Source organism: Heteronotia binoei, chromosome 2, assembly GCF_032191835.1.
Source record: "Heteronotia binoei isolate CCM8104 ecotype False Entrance Well chromosome 2, APGP_CSIRO_Hbin_v1, whole genome shotgun sequence".
NCBI classification, from domain to species: domain Eukaryota; kingdom Metazoa; phylum Chordata; class Lepidosauria; order Squamata; family Gekkonidae; genus Heteronotia; species Heteronotia binoei.
In genome coordinates, this window is record NC_083224.1 from 102,672,119 (window position 1) to 102,695,490 (window position 23,372).

A 23,372-nucleotide genomic window follows, 5' to 3' on the forward strand; every position below is an offset into this window, starting at 1 on the left:
ACGTGAGGGTCTTGGCAGATACATCCACCATGTGCTTTGCTGCAGCCAGTTGTTGCTTAGCCACAGAAGAGCCCTCTTTTTGCAGCTTCTTGAACGAAGATCACTTCTCCTCACTCAAGGAAGACATTAGTGGTGTGAGCTGCTCCCAAACCGAGTATTGGTAGCAAGCCATGCACCTGGCATAATTTGAGATCTTCACTCCCAATGCTCCAGCTGAATAGAACTGTCTGCCCGCGTTGTCTATTTTCTTGCCCTCTTTGTCAGGTGGAGAAGAATGTGTCTTGCGGGCCTTTGAGGACGAGACCACCACCGAGTTGGGTTTGGGGTGGGAGGACAAGAACTCAGCACCAGCCTCCTGAACACAATACATATGGTCCAGTATTCGTGTAGAGATTGGTGTAGATGCTGGCTTTGCCCAGGGCTCCTTCACCGCCCGCAGGATAACTTTGGTCACTGGAAGGGCCACAGCCGTCGATGTGTCTCTCTGCATTATGTCGAAGACGGTGTCATCGACGACTGGCTGCGGTTGAACCACTGTGAGGGAGAGAGAGTGTGCCATCCACTTCACCACGTCCCCATAAGACTTCAGATCTTCCGATGGCGATATGGGAAGGTCCTCAGCAATATGCAACTCTGGAGAAGGTTCCGCTGCCCTGTCCGGATCATCGGTACCGACCTCAGAGTCTGATGACGAAGAGTCTCTTCTTACCGAATGTTCAGATAGTATCGGGGTCGAAGCAAGTTCGGGAGACCAGAGCGATACCGATGGGCAAGCCTGTACTTCCTCCAACCGCTCTCTGCGTCCCTTGGGAGGGATCGACGCCGATGCCGATGCACGATGCGTGGAATGATGTGAAACCCTCGAGAAATGAGAGGCTTCCGACTGCTGATCCCATTCTGGAAAGTCACGTGGAGGGTACCACTGGTATGGCGATGGGTACGGATATCCGTAGAAACAAGGTCACTGACACTGATCCCACAATGGAGGTGGTGGGAAACATCGAACCACAGCAGCCGGCTCAAGCTCTCTCTGTCCCATAGTTGGCAGAAGTGGTCCCAAGGGTTCGTTTGGCGCCGAAGCCTCGACCACTGATACCGAACCACTGTTGCTCCGACAACGCAACCCCGATCTAGACGAATGGGTGCACTGGGTCAGGTCTATCTCCTGCTCAGATCCCGACAGATGGATCGGCTGTGAGCCTCTGCTTCTCGACACTGAAGGACTCCATGGACGTGGAGACACCAAAATCTTCTGGGGTGGAGCAGCTTGAGTCGACATCGACTCCAACGAAACATCCCAAGAAGGAGTGCGGGAAAGTCTGTCCTTCTTCCGCATCTCCTTGGATGTAAGACTTCTTCAGGAGCGATGATTGGGTCCCCGAATCGTCCCGATGTTTCTTGGCCGGAGTCACCACTAACCCTTCAGAGGGTCGTTTTGTGGGTTGGGCTCGCTTAGTCGGCATGCTCCTCTGCACCGGTGACGATGGATCAACCGATGCAACCATTGGGGCCTGGGTAGCTTCTCCCATCGATATCGACAGGCCTGTTGTCATTTTCGGCGGATGAAGAGCCGATTCTATAAGTGCCGCCAATAGCCTTGCCGCCCGGTTTTTGTGGGTTTGCTTCGAGAAACTCAAGCATTGTGGGCACGAATCGAGCCAGTGTCCCTCGCCCAGACACAATAAGCAGAGAGAGTGACCGTCAGGGGGTGCAATCTTGCTACCACACTTGAGGCAACGTTTGAAAAACCCCCAACGCCTTTCCATAGGCACCGTAACCCACACCGAAAGATTTGTGAGGGAATGGGGGAAAATAAAGCCCCAAAGGGCAAAGTCCAACACAATTTTTTTTTTAACAACAACAACTAACTATAATACTAACCAGGAAAAAAACAAACGGGTGAATAACGGGAAAAAATTCAAAGGATTACCAGGCACCAACCAGAGCAGTCAAAAGGAGATCCTATCAACGCGGTGGTCAAAAAGGAACTGGCGGGATCCTCGTGCTGGCTCCGGTGAGCATGCGTACTGGGACGCCTGTGCATGCCCACTGGTGCCGAGCGCGAAAATTCCCGGGCTTTTTAGATACTGATTCGGGGGATCGGCGCAGGTGCTATATCCCATGAGTATGAAGCACAGAGACCACGAAAAAGACATAATTTATCTAAAATTGTTGGTTGACTCTACACCTTCTTTCTGCATAAAGAAGCCTTATGCCTGCTGCAGATGATCTATTGGTACAAGAAGAAGAGGCAATTCCAACTGTTCCGTCTTCATTATAGCTACCAGCTGGTACATGGTCCATACTGGTTCCCAAACCCTGGCATTGCCTTTTTGGTGCACACAGGTGATTTGTGGGAAGGCAGGGAGAAAGCAGACAAGTCTGGAAAGATGTCATCGCTCAGTGGTAGAGCATCTACTTTCCATGCAGAAAGTCCCAGGTTCAATCTCTGGCACTTCCAGGCAGTATGTGAAGTGAAAGGTCTCCATTTGAGACACTGAAAAGCTGCTGCCAGTCAGAGCAGATGATACCGATTTGACAGATCACTGATCTAACTAAGTATAAGGCACTTAGATGTGTGTGCCTTTGCCAATGGCGCAGCACTGGATTCAGCCCTTTGAGGGCATCTTTTTTCTGAAAGGTGCTGATTAAAGTGGTCATGTACCAGAGTCTAAATATGATTCTTTGGGGACTATTTTTTATTTTATATCTCTTGGTTAGAATGTCTCTAATTAATCTTGTCATAAGAGCCCAGCTGGCCTGACAAATCCATTACTGTTTTTCCCAGCTGCCAACTAGACATCCCTGAAAAATGGCAGTGTCATGAAGGAATCAGCTGTTGCCACCAAAAGTTGCTAGGAGGTATAGTACCTACATAAACTTTCAATGAATTCCATATCTGTTTATCTACCCTTCATGAATGTGTATGATTCTATTTTAAAGCCAATATATTTCATTTTATGGAATCCACGAACCATGCATGTTTTGAGGTATTCTTGTGTCTTTCTGAATTTATGATCAATGTTAGTGTCCCCAAGTTCTAGTATTATACAATATTTCCACTATTTTCAACATTGTCTTGGTCAAAGAGTCAAAGATTACTCATCTGGGTTAAATGTAGTATGTATCAAGTCATATTACAGTTTATGTGGAATAATTTACCTTTTTTAGTTGCTTCAGATGTGTCACTTTCAGGCTTGCTTGTAAGAGTATTGATCAGCTGCAGCTTCTCTCTCAGTTTAGATACCTGGGACTCACCATTTTCTATTTTCTGTGCACCACAAGCAGAAAGATTTGATTAACCACCCCTGCTCCTTCCACTACAAATGAGTTGCACAGCTTATTCCAAATATATTTCAAAGATGCTAGGTCAAAATAATCTATATGCATAGAGATTATACTGACCATGTATTATCATACAAATGTTTTGTTTTTATAAGCTGCTAAAATTGTTCTACTTGGATTAGCTATTAGCTGAAGAGGATCCCACAGTAGGAGAAGGAACATGAAGTCTAAAAATTTGGACAGCTCAGTTTTCCAAAATACATCATAGGAAAGTTTCACTGATCCAGGAATTCAGATATTTTATTACCAAGATCTGGTAATAACTTTTCCTGTTCTTTAACCCCCCTATTGAAAAAGTGTGGACTTATTGTTGATCCTATTATGAACAAAGGCTAATTTGTGAGAAATGCCATTCCAACCAATTCTGCTAAGTTAGAGAAGTAGGAACACGTAAACACTCATTATGTTTGTTATCAAAAAATTACACACCCTCTCACTGAAAGTTATATATGAAAAACTGTACAACCATTAGCAGGAGTTTCTCATTTAAGGCTCTCTAAAGCACCCTGCATATATTGCTCTCACAAAAACCCAGGTAAGAGAATTTTGGAGTTCATGTGCCTATCCCACAGTGCAGATTAAAAAGTTAAGTACTTTAATAATCTGATTCTCTACTGTCTCTCTCCAACCTAAGTTTGTTACCTTGCCTTCTGGTCCTGGGGGGCAAATGTGGTGTACCAGTACAAAATTCTTAATACAAAGGAAACTTATTTTAATAACTGGTTCTGGTTTTATTAGAGTTACCTCCATATTTTGTACATTTTCAGTAGTAGTTTTATTTCTTGGTTCACTTTCTACATTCACAGAGGTAGTTAAGTCACCCACCTGCAAGAGATATGAAAATTCTAGTGTATAAAAGGCTAAACAGTTTAGATTCTTCAAAAATGATAGAAATCATAACAAGACAAAAATCTAGTTCATAAATATTAAAATGCACTTTAAGTAGTAGGTATCTTTATACCTTGTATTTGCATGAGAAACTTTTTTAAATATTAATATAAGAACATAAGAGAAGCCATGTTGGAACAGGCCAATGGCCCATCCAGTCCAACACTCTGTGTCACACAGTGGCCAATATATATATATATATACACTACCACTTCCTGTGGCAGTGAATTTTACATGTTAATCATCGTTTGGGTAAAGAAGTACCTCCTTTTATCCGTTCTAACCCGACTAGTCAGCAATTTCATCGAATGCCCACGAGTTCTTGTGAGAAAGGGAGAAAAGTACTTCATTCTCTACCTTCTCCATCCCATGCATAATCATGTAAACCTCTATCATGTCACCCCACAGTCGACGTTTCTCCAAGCTAAAGAGCCCCAAGCGTTTTAACCTTTCTTCATAGGGAAAGTGTTCCAAATCTTTAATCATTCTAGTGGCCCTTTTCTGCACTTTTTCCAATGCTATAATATCCTTTTTGATGTGCGGTGACCAGAATTGCACACAGTATTCCAAATGAGACCGCACCATCGATTTATACAGGGGCATTATGATACTGGCTGATTTGTTTTCAATTTACATTGAAAATTTACATTGAAAAAAGCTGATAATATCACAGAAGCTTCTCTGCATACTGAGATTACTTGCAGCTTACAGGAAGCTCTGAGCTGCAGCAGACAAAAGAGGGTTGGATATTTAATTGATCAGAAGAAAGGAAGACAGGCTGGAGATTAAAGGCACATCAACCAGTAGGCTATTTATTATTATTATATTAATCACCCCATCCCAGCGAAGGCTGGGTTCTAGGCAATGTACATCAGATAAAAAATACATAAAATGAAACAATATTTAAGTTAATTCAGTAAAAACAATAACAGTAAAAATTCCAACCTCCGATTGCGTTTTGCTAATTATGTTCATTTTCTTCAGGCTGCTGGGGTATACAGGTTGGGTGGGAGGGAGGAACACTTCTGCAGAGGGGTGGACAAGAAGATAGGCAACCAACTATCACTCTGTCAGAAGCCTCTGTCAAAAGCCTGGTGGAACATCTCTACCTTATAGTCCCTGTCCAGCAGAGAGTTCCACCAGGTAGGGGCCAGACTGAGAAAACCCTGGCCCTAGTTGAGGACAGGAATAAGCAATAAGTCCACACTTTTCCAATAGGGGGATAAAGGACAGGAAATACGTTAAGCTGAAATCAGGTTCCATTTAACAGCCTGAAAACTGACGATCTGAATTGAAACGTCTTGGATTCTGGAATGGGCATCTTGTGAAGGATGAACGTATTTCCTATCCTTTATCCCCCAATTGGAAAAGTGTGGACTTGTTGCTGATTCTATTATGAACCTAAGTTATTGCGGGGACAAAATGGAAAGATAATGAAACAATTATATACACTGGCATATGACTAAACCTGTTGAATTTTGTGAATGACTTATGTTTTTGTATTTTGCTATGGAATATGTGTATGATTGAAATTCAAGAACTGTTTGTATGATATTTTGGAATTTAGCAATTTTTCTATTGCCTAATTCAAATGCTGAGGCCTCTTTGGTGTGGCAGGTCTCTCCAGGCTAGCAGGTATTCCAAAGCTACCAACACTACTTTAAACTAGCATTTGTAGCAAAGTTTCCGGCTGAGCTCTCCTACAGCTCTCCTACAGGTTGTCATCTTAGAGATCATTACATCTCAAACAGCACATAAACACAACCACATAGGATTCAAATAATTGCAGTGGTAGTAATAATATAGGTTCCACTAGGGAGAGGGCTCTTGTATGCCAGATTCTAGCAAGAACATAATGCACCCTTACCAATAAGACCTCAAATGTTTTGTAGTCTGTATGCATATGAGATCCTAACAGTAAAAGTACTACTATACTACTCACTAGCAACGTTAATGCATACGATGTTTTACAACAGGGTTCTCCAATGTAATGCCCATGCATGCCATGGTGCCCACCAGCACCTTTCTTGCCCACCAACGCCTTTCTGAGCCTGGTGCGGCGGGGAGGGCGGGATATAAATAAAATATTATTATTATTATTATTGGTGCCTACCCAGTGTTTTTAGAAGTGAGTGGGACCAGGAGAAGCTTTCGATTTGCCACTGAAGATCTGACTGGCTATGCAGATTGAAGTAACACTGTTTCAATGGCACCTACCCCACAGTATTTGTTTTATGTTCTCACATCACTCTTTCACAGGCTGCAGTCAGACGACAAAATTGGAGTGCTCTGGCCGCACCTCTTATTTCTCTTGGAACTATTTGGTCTGAAGAGTTTTGATTAGACACGCCACCACAATCCTGCCTTACTCCATGGTCAACTGATCAAACTACTGCTGCACAGTCACCACTGAGCAGATGAGCAGCTTTTAATTTTTTTAAAGTCTACTTTGTGCATGCACAGAATTGCTTATTTGCTGGGACAAATACGTGGTTATGTGCATACTGGTAACCGGGGGGGGGGGGTAGAGGAGGGATGGTGGTTAGGGAGGGGAAGCCTCAGACCTCCCAAAAGGCTGGGAAGAGCAGCAGAGAGATCAGACAGCTGGAAATGGGTGGTGAGAACTATTCAGCTGTAAATACCAGTGTTGGGAAAGTCGAGGGTGAAGACAGGGGGTGACAAGTGGGGAACAGGAGACAGATGTCGCTGCCTGGATGAGAACGTTAAATCCAGTAGGGAAAAGTGATGACATTGGAACAGACAGTTTGTCTGATTGCACCCCCAGTGTAGTTTTGATTACCCCTCTTCTTCCCTACACTTTGGTTTCTTTTCTCTGTGAGTCTCCATCTCTTGAGACAACCATTTGTGATTAGACTCCTCCTCCTGAGGAGGTTGTGCCCACCACAACGTGCCAGAATTCCTAAGGTGACCACAGGTTCAAAAAGGTTTGGGACCCTTACTTTACAACATACAAGAAAGCAGCCCCAGTCTCAAAGAGCTTGCAATCTAGAATAGGAGTCAAACAAGAATAGGAAGGCAAGGGAACAAGGAGGAAAGAATAAACAGGAGAAATTTGTTTATTTCTGTTACTTTGTTTCTAAAGAAGACCAAGACTAAAGAAGCTGTGCCATGGAATGCATGGAAAAAATGCATTTCAGGGACAGATCTGAAGGTGTAATTATCATTCAGATATTCTGGGAAGTATTTCCTGGGGGCAGCAAGGCTGGAATCATTTCAGAAAGCAAGAGACCTTAAAGAAGGAATAAATTTTTATCGGAAAGAAGGGAAGGTCATTGAAGAAGGAAGGGAGGGCTTTGAAGACAAGGTGTTTGTGTGAGATCCAGCAATGGAAAATAAATCAATGTAAGGATTTGGGGAGAGATAGCACATCACCTAAAAGACAAAATGAATTATTTGGATGGCACAATTCTGAATGGGCACATCACGTCCAATATGTGACAATGAAAGTCCAGAGGAGAGGTTTCAATTGTGAAGGATGACTGTGAACTATAATATTTGATGATGGGAAAAGAGGAAGGGGCCAACTTTCTACAGTGTTGTGAAGGGAGAATCAAGACTTGAACATGAGGAATAAAGACCTAAAAAATAAGGCCTTGATGCCTGCTTGACAGGGTGGATGCTGGTGGTTGTCAGTGGATATGGAAACAGAAAGACTTGGAAGACAGATGAGAAATGTAGTCTTAGATAAAGAATTTGAAAAAATGAAGAGATCAAAAGAAAATATTGCACATTTTTATTGTTATATTCTTGAAAAAAAACTAGATAAGTAATTAGGATGTAGGATTTGTCTTTCACCTGTATAATATAAACCCTCAAATAAAGGTGGTAACACTAGGTAAAGAGACAAGGCCAATTGGATTCAAGACCATTAGCATCAGAACTTTCTAATGCATGCTTCTGAAGTATCTGAAAGTTATTAATGGTTGTTACATCAAAATTAAAATTTTCCAACCTGCTTTGCCTCATAGTGGGACAGTTCAAATGCTTCAATGGACATCCTTTTTCCCTTTTACTACACATACTGTAGCTACACTAAAAAAACCTTTCCAACAATTCAACCAATAAACTGATAAACAATAACTAATATGAAAGAAAAAGAAAGAATAAGGAAAATAACTCTCAGTCTCTCTAATCACACTCTGTCTCTCAGTATCTCTTGTCATACTCAGTTGACATCATTGTCTTTGACCACTTTCCAAAGAGAGAAAGAACCACTACTATATATCATGTCTATCAAGGCCAGTCACACCCTAAGGAAAATATAACCTGAAAGAACTGTAGCCCAATTAAAATAAACAATTAAAAAACAGATAAAGTTAAATAAAATACTGCTCACAGAGTTCAGCTACCATATCACAGCAGCTGATCAGACCAAAAACCAAAACTCAGTGTAGGATATGACATAAGAAAATCAGGTGTCCCATTAGCAATCTGGAAATAAAATCTTGCAATATGCAAACCTCTTAGTCATTTGGAGGCTGTCTCCCTATGATTTTTTTTTCCATTTAAGAGAGCACAAGAGATTAATATAGCATTTTACAAAGTAACATAAAAACAAAATTTCCAAAGCATATTACAATTTACATAGCAACACCTGAAGAGATAAAGGGAAAGGAAATGAGAGGAAAGTTAACAAATCTATATGCATAAATGCAATTATAGGTACTTAGGCTCTATTTCAGTTAGGAATGAGTACATGGGAAATGATATTTGTACCTTCTTTTGATACACCAGAACCTAAAAAGGCTATGAATTACAGCTGGATGCACAGGTTACCATGTAGATCAGGGGTGTCAAACTCATTTGTTATGTGGGACAGATCTGACATAAATGAGACCTTGTTGGGCAGGGCCATGTGTGCACCTATTTAAAATTCGGTAGCAGAGATATAAACTTTCTAAAAGACACAGACAAACATGTTAATTTTTTTTTTAAAAAAAACTTAAAATAAAACATGGTAAAACATTAGCACGTGTTGGTCTTAATCATGCTTTCTTTGTTCTCCCATGGGATCCAGGGAACTGAGCAAAGGAAGCTCTGGCCTTTTCCCTCCCTCCCCGGGGGATCAGGAGGTGGAGGAGTCTCAACCAATGGAGAAAACAGAGGTTTTGCTGTGCAGCTCCTGTGCGATTGAAGAGTGCAGATTTATACCCCACCCTTCTCTCTAAACCAGAGTCTCAGAGTGGCTTACAATCTCCTTTATCTCCTTCCCACTGCCGGTTAAATGTAAAGAAGCAGAAGCAATGAAACTGATGCTTATTCTTGTGTGCGTAGTGGCCATGCAAACCTACATTCTAGCCTAACGTCTACTAGTTCCTTGCTTTCTATCCCAAAAGGCTCAAGGGGAAAAAATGTAAAGAAAAGCAGTCTTCACCTGGTAAAAAGATAAAACTTTGTGTAAGTCCCACCTCAGCAACTGATTCTGTAGGTTTATCTAGATGCAGGATCTCAATGTATTCAGATCAAAAGCGGCACATATTCACTAATGATTCAGATAGAAGCTTCTTTCCAACATGATCATATGGTATTATAACTTTGTTACTTGTTGCAGCACAGTACTCATGGATGTTCAACGTACACCTGCCTATAATTATCATAACCCACAAATGCTCATTAAATGAGACATCTGAGATTACTATGTGATTCAGGGTGAGGCAACAGGTGTGTGATCCATGTCAGATATAGTTGTTGCATAAGTTCATTAATTCCACCTGTGAACAATGATAGTAGAGAGGTATCCAGGTAATAAAAATTCTGCTTCACTATTCTCCCCCCCCCCCCACCAAAAAAAAAAATTTCACATGCAAAGAAAGATGCATCTTTCAGAAAGTGGATTTTAAAATATTAATTCATTATCTATGTAACAAAACTGCTATATTAAAGCCTATGACAGGAGTTACTGCTTTGGGAAGACTCATTTCTCAAGAACTCTGTTGCTAGACACTTACCACAGTGAGGGTCAGGTTTCCTTTTTTCTCCAGTTTCCTCAAACCCTCCATATGATTTTCTAAAGAAGCAACTCTCCAGCTTAAATTGTTGACTGTGGAATCCATACTGAAAAGTTTTAAATCATTCTGTTTCTGGTACAATATTAAAGTTGAGTTTACCTCCTCTAGAGAGGTATGCAGATACTGGTTGTCCTGGTTAAACACAAAATCAGTTTTCATTACTCAAATGTAGAAGCAGTGAAACATCAAGAAGAATCAGCACTTAAAACAAGTGTCTTCATTGCCCTAGGTAGGTACATCTCATTTCACAGCAGTCTGATAAGTTATTTTACTGGAATGAAAGTTAAAGTTTTTTTTTTAAAAATACCTCTTAGGTGCATTTCAAATTGGTAAGCAAGATGTACCTGTTTACAACTGTCTGTCAGATTATTTTCACTTATTTGAGGAACAGGAGAAGTGGAAGTTGAAGGCATCTGCTTTCTTCTAACACTTTTTGTGTTTTCACTCTGTAAAAAATTACCATGTATTTTTCACATTAATTCTTTATCTTGGAGCAGAGATTAAGCATTCAAAGACATACCCAAGAAGATAACTAAAGCAAAGCAGAATTTGACAAATATATTAGTTGTTTGTTAATGGCACAAAAATGTAGCAGTCCCTGTATTCTATCATCAAATTCTGATTTGTTTGTGAGATAAATTAGCTAATTTATGCTTTGATTTAGACTACTGTAACTTTGTCTACACGCTGGCCTACCCTTGGGTCTGACCCAGAAGCTACAACAGGTCCAGAACGCAGCAGCGCGAGTCTTGATGGGAATGCCACAGATGGCACACATTCAACCTGTGCTGTGCCAGCTAAACTGGTTTCCAGTTGAGTACCAAGTTAGGATCAAGGTTTTGGTTAGGACCTTCAAGGCCTTGAGAGGTCTGGGACTGATGTATCTACAGGGCTGCCTCCTCCACTATGTCCCTGGAAAAGCATTAGGCTCTAATGGTTGAAATCTACTGGTGATCCCTGGCACCAGAGAAGTCCAGCTGTCCTTGACGAGGGACAGGACCTTTTCAATCCTGGCCCCAACCTGGTGGAACTCTCTGCCAGAGAACATCAGGGCCCTGTGAGATCTTTTACAGTTCCATAGGGCCTGTAAAGCAGAGATGTTTTGCTAGGCTTTTGATTAGGACACCAACGGTTGCCAAACTGGCACCTCCCTCCGCCATCTCCATGGGGTCCCTCCCTCCAATGCTGTGTCCAAAAATTCGGATCAGGAGACTGTTAGTAGGATGCCATTGGGTTTATGATTTATTTTAGTTAATTGATTTTACTGGCTTTTATAAGACTGTATTTATTTATTTATTAGTTAGTGTTGTAAATCGCTCATGATAATAATAATAATAATTATCAAAGATTTCAGGTTTTCACGGCTGGTAACATAATTAGGGTTTGTAGAATCTTTTGGGCTCAAGTGCCGTGTTCTACTGGAGAAAGTTTCTCTTCCAGACGTTTCATTCTCAGCTGCGGAGAACATCCTCAGTGGCGTTTTGACCTTCTTGGCTGCTGTGCATTGAGTGGGGCCAGGGCTGCTGGAGAGCTGCTATTTCTAGGCTGGAGGGGGTGTGGTGAAAGGGCAATTGGTTTGTGGATGTGTCCATTGTTTGGTGGGGCTTCCTGGAAGGGTAGTGATAAGGAAACTGGCTGTTGAATGTGAGCATTGTTCTGTGTTAATTGCTGGGAGGGTTGGAAGGGGTGTGAAGATAAAGAAGATGGTTGTTGACTGTGCTGATTGTTCTGTGCAATGTACTGGTTGTTCTGTGACTTTCTGCAATTTATAGTCTGTAGGGTGTTTTGCATAGCTGGGTACCAAGATTGGTGGATGAAAATGCCTTCTTCCTTTCTGTTAAAATTGTGCTGGTGTTTGTAAATCTCAATAGCTTCTCCGTTCAGGCGGGTATGATAATGTGAGACCGTAGAAAGGACTTCATCCCAGGAGACCATCCACACCAAATCCCGAGCCACGCACAAATGTAGGTACAGCCTTCCTGCCCTACATAAAATCTGTCACCCACCGCATTGGCAAAATTCTCAAATGCCACAATGTTGACACAGTCTTCAAGCCCACACAACAGATCCGCCACATGCTGCGCTCGGCCAAAAATATGAGAGATCCACTTTCAACCCCTGGAGTCTACAAAATACCCTGCTCCTGTGGTGCAGTCTACACTGGCACTACCCAATGCAGTATCAACACCCGCCTCACCGAACACAAGAGACACTGTCGCTTGTTTCAGCCAGAAAAATCAGCTGTAGCTGAACATGCACTTCAAGAAGGAGACCGCGTCATCCACTTTGAAAGAACTGAAGTTCTTTCTACGGTCTCACATTATCATATCCGCCTGAACGGAGAAGCTATTGAGATTTACAAACACCAGCACAATTTTAACAGAAAGGAAGAAGGCATTTTCATCCACCAATCTTGGTACCCAGCTCTGCAAAACACCCTACAGATTATAAATTGCAGAAAGTCACAGAACAACCAGTACATTCCACAGAACAATCAGCACAGTCAACAACCATCTTCCTTATCTTCACACCCCTTCAAACCCTCCCAGCAATTAACACAGAACAATGCTCACATTCAACAGCCAGTTTCCTTATCACTACCCTTCCAGGAAGCCCCACCAAACAATGGACACATCCACAAACCAATTGCCCTTTCACCACACCCCCTCCAGCCTAGAAATAGCAGCTCTCCAGCAGCCCTGGCCCCACTCAATGCACAGCAGCCAAGAAGGTCAGAGCGCCTGCTCCGGCTGCAACGCCACTGAGGATGTTCTCCACAGCTGAGAAACGACTGGAAGAGAAACTTTCTCCAGTAGAACACGGCACTTGAGCCCGAAAGATTCTACAAACCCTAATAATAATAATTGATGATAATAATAAGCTTTTCTCTAATTCCTCAAATAAGGAAACTGAGTCCCCTTTACTCTCAATGGTGCCAAAATTGAAAAATTTCCAGCTTGAAGTAACCTTTGACTGTGACAGCTGAACAGGGACATTTAAGCCGTGGTGTCATTCTTGTCTACAAACTTGGAATCTGAAGCTTGCTGCATTTTGTCATCACAATAAACTAAAGTTGATCAATGCCATTTAGTTGTGATGTCTGAATGCCGATAACAAACAATACAAAAATTCAAGCTATGGTTCTAGCTGATTCATTAACTAGCCTGTACTACTTGCAGTGTGTAGCAAAGTCTGAATTCATAAAAAAAGTTCTGCACTGCCCCTTCTTGCCACGTAGCTACAGAAACAGCAATACAGGGAAGATATTTACACACAAAAAGGATCTTGTTGTGTATATCTGACAGACTTACCTGAGTACATACAAACAAGTCATGGATTATCATGCCTGAATGCGTTCAGGCTTGAGCTATAATTCAAAACTTATTTGTAGCCCAAGTAACAAAGTATTCTTTGTTTATTGCTCCATTTGCATATTATAATAAACCATAATTCTTTTAAACCAGGAAATCTTCAACCTCAGCTACACACATGAAGAAGAAAAGGAGTGCATGAGCCTAAGGAGAAACTATGTATGTTCATAATATTAAACCTGGGGTTTGTTCATGATGTCTGAATGCTGCCAATACGTCTGAAAACATTATAGCTGTAAAGTATGTATTAAAATACTATATACACTATTGTTCCCTCAATGTGAAATATTAAAGAGATTTATAATTCATGAAAGTCATATTTAATTGCCTTGCTTGATTTTTAGTACTATTGTTAAAGGCTTTCCTGAACCCAGCACAGTGAGTTTTCATTCTATAAAAAGAAAAGTTAGAAAAATCCCAAATCTCTGGACACCTATCTGCCTAACATGGAAAAACCCTCACTTTGCTTCCTTTTGTTGTACCATTACATGTGGTTCTTAAACTTTTTATTAGTGTCTTGGATGTGTTCAGTTTCAGTTCTTATTACAGCTCACAGACCATTCAGAAGCAGAATAAAACATTTTTTAAATATTAGTTACCTACATAAAGTATTAGCAAATATCAGTCATGTTAAAATAATAAGTAGTTTAAAGGTTAGAATTTGAACTATTTTTCCAGTCCTGTTAACAGTTTAACATTAAGGGAAACTTTTTTCAGAACTCCTTACTATATACCTGATTGCACACCAGGCATAAAGCATATTTTCTCTCATTATATATTATCTCTGTACATGTCCTTACCATATCACTTTGCAGTGTTTCTATGATTTTCTTATGTTCTTCAATTGCTGCCTGCAGAATCTCAACATCATGATGAACACTGGTTACAGTGCTTCCTATAGTAGCAACACTCTAGGACAAATAATCAAACAGTACTTTTGTAGTCCCAGACACATAATGGCAAAATTCTTAAGAATGTTATATACAAATATTATTATTATATTATTTATATTTATGAATCGCCCAATCCCTGCTATTGCAGGTCTCTGGGAGATGTACAGTATCCATAAAATCAACAAGATTTTAAAAAATTGATAACATTAACAGGATGTTTTACAGATTGCTGGCTACACAGTTGGGGGGAGTGGCGGAAGAGGGTGCAGAAATGTAAATAGCAGAAGAGGATGCCAGCCAAGATGGAAACCATTGCTGTCCTCAGCCAAAGGTCTGGTGGAACATCTCTTGCCTCTGCATAAGGTCCCACAGGGCACAGAGTTCCACCAGGTTGGGGCTAGAACTGTGTTAATTCCAGAACAGCTGCTATGTAAATGCACTGTAGCAACTTAAACTACTGGGGGGGGGGGTTGGCAAGGGCCTATTTCATCAGAAGCAACATGCTATTATCAAATGTGAGGTACTGATAAATATGTAATTTACCAAGACAGTCACATTTTCTATATATGAGACCCAAAATCCACTCAAAGACTGCTTCGTGAGGTATTCTTATAATAATTAATTTGAGCATAGGAAAACAAGCATGCATACTGCATTTACACAATCAACTGCAAGAGCTCACATGCATTATTTTGTCAAAGTAATTGGAAAATTAAGAACATTCTCTCTCTCTACACATAAGCATGCCATAAGACACGTTCTGGCTACACAAATTTCCATATAAAAGTATTAAAACTGTTGCACATGAAGTAGCCCTCAGAGATGCACACTTGCCAATATAAAATGTAAGTAGTCTTTAGGCACGCATAGTTGGTTCCAACCAGGACATCGGCTGGTGAAAACTGGAGGGGTCCCCTTTGACCACTAAAAAGGCTATGCTGGGGATCATGGAACCTGCATGGACAAAAGCCATGTGGGGATGGAGCTATTTAGGTGAGACCAAGTGAAAAAACTAGCTGGATCCAGGCAACTATCCTACTCCAATGGGAGAGCAGACAGACTAGTTTGCAGACCAGATTATAAATCCCCTTCTGATTTCATTTGTTATGAATTAGAAGTTCCCTTCCTAGTATAGCAAATGAAAGGCTGAAATTATTAATAGTAATTTTCTCAAGTAATAGCAGGGAAAACAGCTTTTAAACTAAAATCAATGCACACCAAGACTAACTTTAAAATATTACAGAAAAAAATTCAGGTCAAGTTTCCTGAAAATATATCGATAGCAAGTATTTTTTACATGATGTATTACAGAGCATGGGAACCACAGTGGTCTGATGCCATTGTGGCTGCAATAAAATGCAGCCTGACAGTATCACAACTGGGGTGGCGGCGAGGGGAACTATATCAGTCAATTCAGATGCAGTGACTTTTGCTAGCTAGTTCTAAACACTGTGAAACATGACTGAGCCCTGCATGACTCTCTCACTACACATGCTTCCTACAAGTAGTTTACAGTACTAGCAAGTGCACATTTATACATTTCCCACTACATTGTGAAACACAGACACATACTGAACATAGTCTATTGACAATGGAAACCAAAGCTATGCAACACCATCTCAGTCATGCATGTCTCTTGTTTCTTAATAGTTCGCCTGTTAACTATGACTTTAAGAGTTACAATTTTAGATTAGCAAGACAGATGTAATACATACTTTCTGAAGTTCTTCTACTGTTATAGGAAGATTAATCAAATCAGAAGCAGATTTAATATTTGCTTTGAGATGATTTACTGCTGAAACCAAGAAAGATATCTGAAACCACAAAAGAACGCACATATTAATGAACGTAAAAACACTTTTCGTTCACTGTCTCACAGGTGCTGCTGATAATATACACTGAGTTAAGCTTAACTAAGTAAAGTAATAAAGCTTATAAGTGAGGGAACAGGGCTAGGTCATCACAGTACCCCTCCCCCCAAACTGTTAACTAATGCTCATCAACCAGACATGAATGAAAGCAGTAGAGCAGGGTGCCCCCAATATCCATCTTATCAACCCTGGCCAGAGGAGAACCACAGTATCAATAGAATTGAGTGGCCAAAAAAATTAATCATCAACCTGAAATCACTTGGCCCAAACGGACTCCCTCCTGAACTTTTTAAGAAATTCACCAATTGGTGTTTTCCTCTTTTAGCCAATTTATTTATATCTATTGACCAGTATGGTATTTTCCCAAACTCATGGTTAAATTAAATCAAATCCCAATTTATAAGAAAAGCGATCCCAATTTACCTGAAAATTTCCATCCTATTAATAATTGATTGTGGGCAAATTATATGCAAAACACCTCGAATGCCATTTACTTTTTTTTTTCAAATATCAAGCTTTATTGATCATCAGAAGTATTACAGAGTTATATGAAAGGCGATATACATCTTCGCATGGTGCAAGTGCTTCAAAGTACAGAGTCTAAAACAATCTACAGAAAACCCCAATACCAAATCATAAGAAATAAAAAATGTATCAGTTTACAATAGATTGGGTTAGTAGGAACAATATCATTTTCAATCAAAAAGGTAACTAACGGAAGCCAAATGCTTACCACTTTTTTCTCATATTGGTCTGGCGATACCTCATAAGTGTTGTATGCCAGTTTATGCAGCAAGAAAAGCTCCCACAGTTTATCAAACCAATGTTCTATTGAAGGGGGGAGTTTGTTGGTCCAGTTAAAGTCAATTGTTAGCCTGGCTGCTGCAATGAGAGTGTGTATTAATTCGATCTGACTCTTCCTGAAGAAACCTTCCAGTTATGAAGGAGGAAAATGTCAGGATTAAGTGGGAGAAATATACCTGTGATTTGCTGGATATATTGTTGCACTGCTTCCCAGAACTTAATGACTGGGCATGTCCACCAATCATGTAAATAGGAAGAATTTGCCCCACACCCTTTGTTACACTCTCAGGTTTAATATCAGGGTTGAACTTGTTCAATATTGCTGATGTCCTGTACCATCACATCATAGTTTTCATGAACTGGAATTTGATGTTAAAAACGTTTGTAGTGGTACCTTAAGCACTCCATATTCTGTCCCAATCAAAGGAAGAAATATGAGTCTGTAAATCGGAGTTCCAATGAGTTTGGTAGCCTGTTGGTTTATTTCTGGATGCTTGCAATAGGAGCTTATACATTTTAGATAAAAGACCTGTCTGACCTTCTTTCAAATTTTTCAGTAGACTTTCAAAAGCAGTAAGTGGGCATCTACAAGCTTCTTGGACCTCTACTGAAAAAAACATGTGTTTTATTTGTAAATATTGGAATAAATTTTCCTGACCTAATGCAAACCAGGACTGGTTTAGGAATGAAGAAAACAAAGATTGTTCAGGGGCGACTTTGTTCTTTTTAGCTTGCCAGATGGAGAGGAAGGCTTTCAAAAAAGGATTATCTATAGCCTGGATAATTTTCTTTAGATTTTTGCGCCAAATTAGGTCCAAGATGAGGTAAGACTTTATGTAAATTATTTCTACTTGGTTCCATTCTGAGAGGGGATAATCTTATATGATTTTGACCGCTTGGGTAAGGATATTTGCTTTGTAGTAAGTCTGGGAAATCCAAGCTGCCATTAGAAGGCGAATTACAGTTTTATGTCTGATTATGGCTGGTTTATTTGGCCCCCAACAAATTGTTTAAATCCACGTGCCATTTGGCAATTGTTTGTTTGGGAATAGTAATGGGCAGAGCCCAAAATAAGAAAATGTATCTTGATAAAATGAAGTTTTTAATTAGGAAGTATCTACCCGGCCAGGACAATTTCTGTTTTTCCCACTGTTTATTTTGAGTTCTGATAGAGTCGTGGAGTTTTTGTGAAATTAGTTTAGAAAGATCCAAAGGGATGTAGACCCCTAGTAGTTTCCAAGATGAGATAGTCCAGTTGAAGTGACTCATCGATTTATGGGTTTGCGCCGACTTAGGATATCTGTTGATTGGGTATAGTTCTGTTTTTATTAAATGTTAATCCAGAAACTGAGGAGAATGAGGAAATCAGATTGTTTAAGGCTGTAAGGGATTTTACCGGAGATGAAATAAAAAGAGTTGTCATCTGTGTAAGCCACAAATTTATGTTGTTTGTCACCTTCAGCGATGCCTGAAACATTCTGATTTAAACGCTTGCTTCTGTTAAGGGCTCTAGAGCCATTATAAAGGGCATCCCTGCCTAGTCCCTCTATGAATACGGATAGATTCTGACAAGGACCCATCTATTCTCAGGGTTGCAGTAGGATTTTGATATATGGCTACTATGGCATTTTGAAAGTTTGAGCTGAAATTAATACATTTCAGCACAGGATCAAGGTAAGGAAGTTCGATGCTGTTGAATGCCTTTTAGGCGTTGAGGGATACAATAAAGGATTCTGGTGTTTTTAATTTACAAAAGTTAATGATGTCAATTGTTTTGCAAATTGTACTAGTAATATTTCGTGCTTGAAGGAACGCAGTTTGATCCAGACTTATGTAGGCTGAAAAAATTCTTTTCAATCTAACAGCCAAAATTTTCATAAAAATTTAATCGTCAATATTTAAAAGGGAAATGGGGTGGTAGGAAGATGGGGAGGAAAGGTCTTTTTTAGGTTTTGGAAGAACAATTAGGTTAGCTTGAGACCAAGAGGGGGGCATAGAACCAGATTTCATTATAAAATTGCACAAATCTTTTAAAGGGTTGTTCAATTCATTTTGAGATGACTTTAAAAAATCAAAGGTAAAGCTGTCCTTGACAGGCGAGGTGTGATTTTTGAGGTGGGCAATAGCCGATACCACTTCTTTAATAGTAATTTCAGAGTCCATAAGGGTTTTGTCTTCTGGTGTTAGTTTTTTTGTGATATTTTGGCTTTTCAGGAAGTCCAATGTTTTATTTTTGTTTGGGCTAGTTGATGAATATAAAGCTTCATAGTATTCTGTGAAGTATTCTGTGTTTTGTTTGGGTCATAGTATTCTGTGTTTTGTTTGGGTCTTTAAATTACCTTTCATGTCTCTGATGGGAGTGGATATGTCTTGCCTTTTACTGATCTTTTGCCCTCCAATTAGCCATTTTAATGATTTTTGAGATTTAATCCAGTATTTTTGTTCCGTGTACAGAATGTTTTTTTTTTATGGCTTCATTCTCCAGGGTTTCCATGACCTTTTTTTCCGCCACGAGTTTTTTATAGGTATGCTCGTTGCCTGTTATTTTGTGTTGTATTTCCAGATTTTTAATTTTGTTACTAAGTGACCAAATTGCTTGTTCTTTTTTTTTCTTTAGTTGTGCAGATATTATAATCAATTGGTCTCTTATGGTTGCTTTAAAAGCATCCCAGCGAATAAGATTTGAGGTGTCCGGGACCAAATTTTTAATAAAGAATCTTTTGATATTTACAGCCATCTGTTGTCTTATTGTTTCTTGCCTAAAATAGCTGTGTTGAGAACCTATGAGCACTTTCTGGGTTGTTGTTTGAATGGAAGGATGTAGCAGCTAACTGGCGAGTGGTCTGTCCACGCTTTAAGTTCTATGTCAGCAGCCAATATTTTGACCATCAATGAGTGCGAAGTTAAGATGAAATCAATACGCGAATAAGAGTTAAACCTCTGGAAGTAATACGTGTAATCTTCTAGTAATGGTTTTTTTTAATCTCCGAACATCACAAAGGTTAAAGCAGGGGTCCTCAACCTTTTTAAATAGGGGGCCAGTTCACTGTCCCTCAGACTGTTGGAGGGCCGGACTGCCGTTACTGTACAAGGCCGCGGGCCGTCAGTTCTCCATCTTCTGCATCTCTCTCCCTTCCCCACACCACACACCCTGGCCTGGGAACTCACCTCACCTCGGTATCACCTCACACTCTGTCTCCGCCGCCTCAGCCCAGTGCCGGAAGTGTGTGTTGCTAACGCAAGTTTAGGTCGAATGTCACTTCCGGTCTGATTTTGCCATAACCCGGCGGGCCGCATAAACGTCCTCAGCGGGCCGCATCTGGCCCGCGGGCCGTAGGTTGAGGACCCCTGGGTTAAAGGATTCAAATAGCGAATGCAACTGGGTACATGGCAATCTGGGGGAAAAACTATTTTTATGGAAACTTGATTTGTCTAGATATTTGTTTGAGATTAAGTTTAGGTCCCCATCCAGTATTAACTCCCCTTCTTGGAACTGTGAGAGAGTGTTTAGTGTCTGTTTCAGGAAAGAAATTTGTTGGGAATTGGAGCATATATTGAGCCTAAGGTGACAGGATGTCCATCTAGAAGCCCTTTGATAAAGATAAATCGATCAGAGGGATCTAAAAGACTATGTGTTCAAATCTTAGGTGTTTAGATAGAATGATGGCTCTGCCTCTGGCTTTGGAGGAGCCAGGGGCTTGAAAGTGTTCTCCAAACAAGGAGGATTTGAGTGGGGGGCTGTGATCTGATATGGGTTTCTTGGAGGAAGGTGATGTCTGGTCTAAATTTGAGAACATGGGATAAGAGTCTATGTTTTTTGATAGGATTGTTGCAGTCACGTACATTCAAAGAGAGGATTTGGTAACTATGCACCATGTGACAATAAGTTTATCTAATCCTGAATTAAGATAGATTGAAAACTACAACAAAAAATGACACAAGTAAATGAAACTTATCAAAATCTAAGCTGCTAGAAATACACAACCTTTACCCATTACTTCACAGGATTCCGAACGTCAACTATTAACTCTAGTAGAATTACAGGACAAGTGAACCCATTAACTGTGCCCCCCCTGCTCCCCCCTCCATAGTGTTAAACAGGCAAACAAGTACCAAGGCAACCATATAAAGCAGTGATATTAAGAAAGGGTGTAATAACACATTCTAATAAACCTATTTACCTCTATTAACCTAACAACTATACCTGGCTTTAAGGGGTTTTATTGTGCAGCGGCAGGGTCTTCATGCCATTCATAGCTCCTGTAAGCATGCAATAGGGATATAAAAATGCATGACTGCTTATCTGAGAAATATATGTTTCAGTTTATTTCAATTTATATCCCGCCTTTCCCGCCAAAGAGGCTCAGGGCGGCTCACAGCATATAAAATCTAACATAAAGTTTGGCTTTAAAATACATCAATTTACAACAATGGCTTTAAAAATACATCAATTTAGACAATTTAAAACAGTGAAATAACAAAACATATAGAACAAGCGATCTGCCAAAATGATACACTACAACCTTCCATAAAGTTTCCAATGTCAGTTAGTTATAGGCCAGCCGGAAGAGGGCTGTCTTGCAGGCCCTGCGGAACTGCCCAAGGTCCCGCAGGGCCCTCACCTCTTCCGGCAGCTGGTTCCACCAGCAAGGTGCCATTACCAAAAAGGCCCTGCCCCTGGTGGATTTCAGACGGGCCTCCTTTGGCCAGGGGATTACAAGCAGGTTTTGAGAACCCGATCTCAGTACTCTCTGGGGAACATGTGGGGAGAGACGGTCCCTAAGGTAGGCAGGTCCTAGGCCATATAGGGCTTTAAAGGTAAGTGAACTGGCACTTCCGGTTACAGCGTTTCAAGCCATCAGGGCAGGAACGGATCGAACCGTGCGGGTTGGGGGGTCGTAGGACCCAGCAAGCTCCCGTCGGAGGAGCATTGCTAGCAGAAGGGGTCTTGGGGAGAGGCACGGGGGAACTTCTAGGTTCCTGGATTTTCTACCCTTCCTTTGCCCCAACCGCATTGCGCACCATTAGGTGAGAGAGTCTCAGCTACCGGAGACAGAGGTGAAGGTGGAGGGCATTTGGTGAAAGTAAATGAAACTAACCCAAAAACGGAAGACCAAGTGGAGACGAAAAGGAAAAAAAAAGGACAGTATATACCTGAAGTAAGGCGCTTTTTGTTATGGCTGCAAATTGGGCTTGGCTCGGTCTCGTATGTGGGTGTGGCTGAGAGAACTACTTTGAGACAACTACTTTGTGGCTGGCAAGAGGAGCAGAGGAACAAAGTCGGAGGAAGGAGGTGGGCGGTGGCAGCAGCAGCGGATTTGGCACCGAAGGAACAAACTGATTTTTTCTTTCCCTGTCTCACCTCCTCTCCGTGGCTAACAAACACCATAACTGCTGAAGGGCGTGGAAAAGAGAGGAGGCGGAAAGTGACAACCCTGTCCTACAAGAGTGGAAAGACCTCGTGTTGGAAAGTAAATTTCTTGAAACTTGCCTAAAACTAAAGACTCATTTAAAACATTGTGTGTAAAGATTGCTACGTGTTGTGAAGATTGGATGGGAGAAAATATATAATGTTATAGAAGATCTGATTTATATTAAGGATTAGGTGGACTATTTTTTGGACTAAGAGCTGTAGAAAAGTGAATAGTTCATTAAAAGACTGCGTTCGATCAATATAATATAAGTAACTTGGAAGAAGAAATTTAAAGACTAGAAAGACCAGAAAGACAAAAAGGGGGAAAAACGGACAAAGAAGAAGAGGAAGAAAGGGGAAACAGAAGGACTGAAGGAAGAAAGAAGAAGAAAGAGAGGGAAAGCAAGGAATCGAATGCTGTTAGTCTATAATTGTATAATTTACAAAAGTGTGTGAATCTGTGTGGGTTTAAGTAAAAGTGTATGGTTAATGAGAAAGGATTAGGATGGAGAATGAATGAAGAAGTGAGTGTATGTAGTCTGCAAGAGGTAGTGAGTGGAGTGTTTGAAAGGGTTAAGTGGTGCAAGAGGAAGGCAAATAATGAATAATTATTGAAATCAGTTGAACATGAACCATTATTGCTTGGGGAAGAAATTGATTTAGACTAGTTGGTAAAGGGATACTAAATCTCTGTATTGGTGTCTTCATTCTATATCAGTATATGATAATTTGAATTTATCCTGCTTAACTCAATGATA

General features: G+C 40.7%; 1 protein-coding gene across 1 annotated transcript in view; it reads right to left on the minus strand.

Annotated features, from left to right (window-relative positions):
- EFCAB14 (EF-hand calcium binding domain 14) overlaps positions 1-23,372 on the minus strand; it is a 51,277-nt gene that overhangs the window by 6,781 nt on the left and 21,124 nt on the right. Inside the window, exons 4-9 of the mRNA XM_060231778.1 lie at positions 16,242-16,340; positions 14,434-14,544; positions 10,607-10,708; positions 10,203-10,394; positions 4,090-4,170; positions 3,163-3,271 (exon numbers count right to left, since the gene is read on the minus strand). Of these exons, the coding sequence (XP_060087761.1) occupies positions 3,163-3,271; positions 4,090-4,170; positions 10,203-10,394; positions 10,607-10,708; positions 14,434-14,544; positions 16,242-16,340 (694 nt within the window). The remainder of the gene's footprint in view (positions 1-3,162; positions 3,272-4,089; positions 4,171-10,202; positions 10,395-10,606; positions 10,709-14,433; positions 14,545-16,241; positions 16,341-23,372) is intronic.